The sequence below is a fragment of the Bos grunniens genome, chromosome 23 (genome assembly GCF_055505025.1).
Source record: "Bos grunniens cultivar Pamir isolate PY7600 chromosome 23, Bosgru_T2T1.0, whole genome shotgun sequence".
Lineage (NCBI taxonomy): Eukaryota > Metazoa > Chordata > Mammalia > Artiodactyla > Bovidae > Bos > Bos grunniens.
In genome coordinates, this window is record NC_141187.1 from 32,393,648 (window position 1) to 32,399,252 (window position 5,605).

Sequence of the window (5,605 nt, forward strand, 5' to 3'; positions counted from 1 at the left end):
TTATTTGGTAGATGGAATAGGATAAGATACTTCAATTTAGGATAAATGGAAAGTATAGACATGAGAGAAGATCCAGATAAAACTGTGGAAGTAAAATCATTGTGGAACCCAAATATTGTGTTGATGTGGGAATAGTGTTAAAATTTAAGCTATTATCATTAACTTTATATCTATAAGAGGAGGGGGCTTTGGATGGCTTTATGGACTTCTGTTCTGTCTCCTGTAATTAAGAAAATATTTGTGGTGTGTGTAAGCATATTTGAACGTGTATAAAAATTTTATGTTTCCTAAACTTTTATTCTAGACTCACAGAAGTTTAAGAATCTTTACCAAGTACACAAACCAGTGTTATAAAGCCTGAGACTTTAAATATTTCAAGCTTACACTATTTTAGGGGATCATAATGCACCAGTTCTCAGGACTTGTGCAATGACTATAGGTAGACAGTAGGAAATAAGTGTAATTTTTTGTCAGTGACATTTTATTTAAAGAAGTTCATGATAATAGTTCTAACAGTAGTCAGACTAAAGCAACTTCAACATATTTCATTTAACTTTAATTAAATTAATTTTATTAAATTTATTAAATTATTAAAATAGTAAACCTCAAGGCTTTAACAAGGCCTATCACTTGGATATTTCTTGATTAAGAGAATCCTTGCAATCAGCCTCTTAAATGCACCCTTTACATCTTTGTTCCTAAGTGTGTATATAAGGGGGTTCAACATGGGTGTGATGATTCCATAGAAAAGGGATACCATCTTTCCCCGATCCTTGGAGGCAGGGGATGGTGGTTGCAGGTACATATAGATAGCAGTGCCATAAAAAAGAGACACCACTATCAAATGGGAGCCACATGTTCCAAATGCCTTTCGCCGACCTTCCACTGATTGTATTCTCAACACTGCTTGGACAATAAAAGCATATGATATCAGAATGAGTGTCACAGGTATTAGAAGGAATAGCACACTGATAAAGAATAGTTCAGCTTCATTTGCTGTTGTGTCTAGACATGACAACCTGAGCAGAGCAGGAACTTCACAGAAGAAGTGATCCACTTCATTGTGGCCACAGAGTGGCATCTGCAGGGTCAAGGTGGACTGCAAGACTGAGTTGCTAAAGCCACTAACCCAGGACATAGCTGCCAGCTGGAGGCAGAGCCTTTGGTGCATGATGACGGAGTAGTGGAGAGGCCGACAAATAGCTACAAACCTATCAAAGGACATTACAGCCAGGAGGAGACATTCAGTGGAACCCAAAGCCAGGAAAATGAAAAGTTGTGCCACACAGCTGCCATAACTAATCACCTTCCTGATGCTGCGTATGTTTACCAGCATTTGTGGAACTGTACTTGTGGTGTAGCAAAGGTCCAAGAGTGAGAGATTGGTAAGAAAAAAATACATGGGGGTATGGAGCTTGGAATCCAGACGGGACACAATAATTATTGCTAGATTGCCCAGGATGGTCAAGATATAGGAAATTAGGAACACCACAAAGAGTGGAAGCTCCAGCCATGGTCGATCTGAGAAACCTAAGAGGATGAACTCTTGGGGGACACTCTCATTGATCCTATTCATGTTAAATGGTCAGCTCTTGGTTCTCTGGAATATAAAAAGTAAGTTAACAAGCACATTTATTTACTGTCAGTTATAAGCATTTTGCTAATAGTTTATATAAACTTATAGAATGATGCTATTAATAATGTGAAAATATATTGACAAAAATATACATATTTATCTTTCCAAGTATTTCAAGTGTTTCTATTTTTAAGTGTATTAGCAAAATAAATTTCAAAAATTTTAAAGTATCATCAATTTCTGTATTCATAGAACTTATTCTTTATAAAATATCAAAATTTGATCTTTTGTTATTCTGTAAATTCATTGTTCTCACTTTTTTCTACCCTGGGTACCTACTATTAGATAGATATAGACACAGTTCCTGCCATTTGAATTCATTTTCTGCATGCCTGCTGAGTCACTTCAGTTGTGTCCAACTCTTTGCGACCCCATGGACTGTAACCCGCCAGGCTCCTCTGTCCTTGGGATTGTCCAGGCAAGAATACTAGAGTGGGTTCCCATGTCCTCCTCCAGGGGATCTTCCCAACCCAGGGATCGAACCCACATCTCCTGCGTCTCCTTCTTTGGCAGGTGAGCTCTTTACCCCAATCGACATCTATTTTCTCCTAATGCCAATGAGATTCCCTGTTTAAAAATTGTGTAAATTAAAATTAATTAAAATTGTGTAAATTTCACACCCCTTCCCCCCAAAAGAACATGTAGAAAGTATCAATAATGGACACAACTGAGAACATATATATATTTTTTTATTTTAGAAGCTCAGAATTCATAAGGGATTATTTAATAATCTGGAACTGGACTTGGGCTCATAGGCTACCTTGACTAATTAGTTACATTACACTGGGAATGTTTCTTATCCTCTGATCTTCATGTTCTTCACTTGTGAAAATAATCCTGCGTTTTTAGGTTGTCTTGATATAAAACATATACACATATTATTTAGTCTAGACCCTGGCCCTTAGAAACAGAGCAGTGTGGATGAAAGAAGTTAGAGTGTTTCAAGGTCTCTGAGGTTGCTCAGAGAGGAGTTACTTATGGTTTATAAAACTATAAATTTTCTAAGTTTACCTGTGAAAGATGGTTCTGCCAGTTGAAAACTCATCTTCCTTTTTCCTCCTTAGCCCCCAAACTATCAACCCTCAAAGTAAGGATCCTAGTAACCACCTGCTGTGAAGTATAAATGTGATTTTTCAGTGAAAATTGGCTGGCATAGTGCCTGGCACATAGAAACACAGTTATGTTAGTCAAAGTATGATAGTGATGTGGGAACTCTGAGACACTTTGCCCAGTCACTTCAGTCATGTCTGACTCTGAGATGCCATGGGCTGTAAGCCTGCCAGGCTCCTCTGTCCATAGAATTCTCCAGGCAACAATACCAGAGTGGGTTGCCATACTCTCCTCCAGGGGATCTAACCAACCCAGGGATCAAACCTGCATCTCCTGTGTCTCCTGCATTGCAGGCATATTCTTTACCTCTGAGCCACACAGGAAGCCCTCTAGAGATGTTTTAAGCAAAAGCTATTCAGCGCCCTGAATTTCCTAAAACTGCTGATATGTCAGTTCCACCTGCTAAACATGTATTCATCCTGAAGAAATCTTAACAGGACACTCTAAATTATTTTATTATTTTATCAATATCAGAATACAAAATTTCATGATTATTCAGGTTCATTTGAAAGATAGCAATGTGTATTTTAATTTTGTTCTACTTTTTCTGGGACTACTAGTCCCCTAAAAATGGCTTTACTCTCATTTGACAAAAACTTTGAGAAACATAGTCATAGATATAGACGTAAAATGATGTTTAAATGTATCTTTAAATGAAAAAAAGTAGTTACTGAACATTTGTATAGCATAATTCTATCAATTTATAAAACATTATTTTACACATACATGCATAAAGATACTAATACATAAATTTAAAATTACCTTGAAGTATACAGAAGAAAGTGTTACTCCTGAGAAATGGGGATGGTGGAGAGTAAGCAGAATTATTTATAAATTTATGTGTTTTTTGTTCTAATTTTTAAAAAGGAGACATTATTCTTTTAACATTAAAAAAAAAAAATCTTCACTTAAAATTCCATGGGCAGGAGAGTCTGGTGGGCTACAGTGCTCGGGGCCACAGAAGTTGGACATGACTGAGGGACTGAGAGCACACACACACACACACACGCACATATCAATTTACTCGCTGTATTTAACTCTCAGAGCAGCATTGCTTTAGTTTAATACTTTGATCCTCATTAGGGTGCAGATCTTTGCAAGAAAATTAATTTTTTAACCTCCTCATGTTTTCTTAAAATTATATCTGAATCTGCAAGGGGTTTTTCTAAGGAATGAATTGGGGGGGGTGGTGAAGGGCATTTTGAATTTTATTGGGGAAAAAAAAATGTTGCCGAGGAATGGAGGAATCAGGTTAAACAGCATAAATGGCCTCAGTGGAGAGATTTCACACAATCCATAATTTCCTTGAGTTGCATAAGTGTTGAACAGATCCACTCTGGTCCATGTAACTGGGGTGAATGACACTCCCCAGTTTACCCAGGACTGCTGTAGTTACTCCTACTGTGCTTGCAGTTTGTTAATAGAGCCACTTTCATTCTCAGTATTCCTGTTTGGATAAGGTGCAGTATCTCTTTAAATGTAATATTGCAGAATGACACAATTCTTTTTTTTTTTTTTGTATCCTTATTTTATTTATTTTTTTTAAATTTTATTTTATTTTTATATTATTGCTCAGGAGGTATCTCATCATGGAGGACATTGCATGTATTTTCTTCTCTCACATGGGCAATGTCCTTTCCTGACTGATCCTAGATAGGATGTTACTTCCTGAAACTCAGTCAAGGAAGTCCTCTCTATGGAAGATTACAGTAGAGGGAATCAGTTAATTTTATTTTAATCAACTGATCCCTCTCCTTCTGAGATTCGCTACTTACAAACATGATAAACTGCTTCTGCATCAATATGATATATTAGTTCACATATCTTGTCATATGTAATATCTTCTCATATCCTGTACTCAGTGAGGGCACAGTAAGGGGGAAAATATTTATCACTCCAGCACAAAGCACTGGAGCAGAATTAGATCTACAGATGGTGGAGCCAGAAAGTAATGAGGAAATAGGAGATTTCAGAGCATTGAATTCTTGTATTTTGCTTTACTCTTTTTTTTTTTCTTTTGTCCATTCACTCACCTTTCAAACACACAGTAACCTCAAATGTTTATCCATTCTTGAAAGTATATCTTTAGACTAAGTAGTTGTGCTATCATTTTTGCATTTTAGAAGTTTTAAGTAATTTGAATTCTGATTCATATTCCCAGTGTTAGGACTGAAGTGTTTATTAACAAAACAAAAGAACAAAAACCTAGGAAGTCCTTATCTGCTTCTCTGAAATTATATCAGACAGGCTCCTGAGTATTACCTGTGGACATCTCTATAATTGCTTGCAATTGTGGCTAATTCCTGAAAGGCCACTGAGAAGATTCCTCTGCTTTTGAGTAAACATACATTGCCAGAATCTCAAGATACTGTTTATCTCATTTTGAGTGGCATTCAAGAGGGCAGCAGAAGGAAACATTTGAATTATGAGAGATATCAAGGAGATCAGAAAGGGAGTATAACTGGGATAATACAGATGTTACTGGAAGTTGATAGAAGGAGTTTAGAAAGCTGCTGATGAGATATTAATAAATTTTATCTGTGATGCATTAATCTTATATCTATCATCTCTGTACTGAATTCTCTTATCCCATATCTGACCTTGAACATTCAAAAAGGTAAAGTTCAACAGTCTTGGAAGCATCATTTTAAGCAACACTATGGAAAAAGACTTGAGACAATAGAATTAACAAGAATTTTAGTCCCCAAATAACCAGTAAATCATTGTATAATAGAACAAGTTAATTAATAGCTTTGGATATCAGTTACCTTCAGTAAGACTATAGGAATCCTACTTTCCTTTTAGCATGAAAACTGTTTACTGTTACATTTTCTTAAATTATTTCATATCCCTATAAGG

General features: G+C 36.2%; 1 protein-coding gene across 1 annotated transcript; it reads right to left on the reverse strand.

Annotated features, from left to right (window-relative positions):
* Nucleotides 1-613: 613 nt before the first annotated feature.
* Nucleotides 614-1,576, reverse strand: LOC147347366 (olfactory receptor 2B2-like). Its single transcript, XM_086370589.1, has one exon. The coding sequence runs from the start codon at nt 1,574-1,576 to the stop codon at nt 614-616; it is 963 nt and encodes a 320-aa protein (XP_086226715.1).
* Nucleotides 1,577-5,605: the final 4,029 nt, after the last annotated feature.

What these genes read in the sequence shown, in the direction of transcription:
- LOC147347366 (XM_086370589.1), bottom strand. Translation starts at nt 1,576, where the DNA reads ATGAATAGGATCAATGAGAGTGTCCCCCAAGAGTTCATCCTCTTAGGT.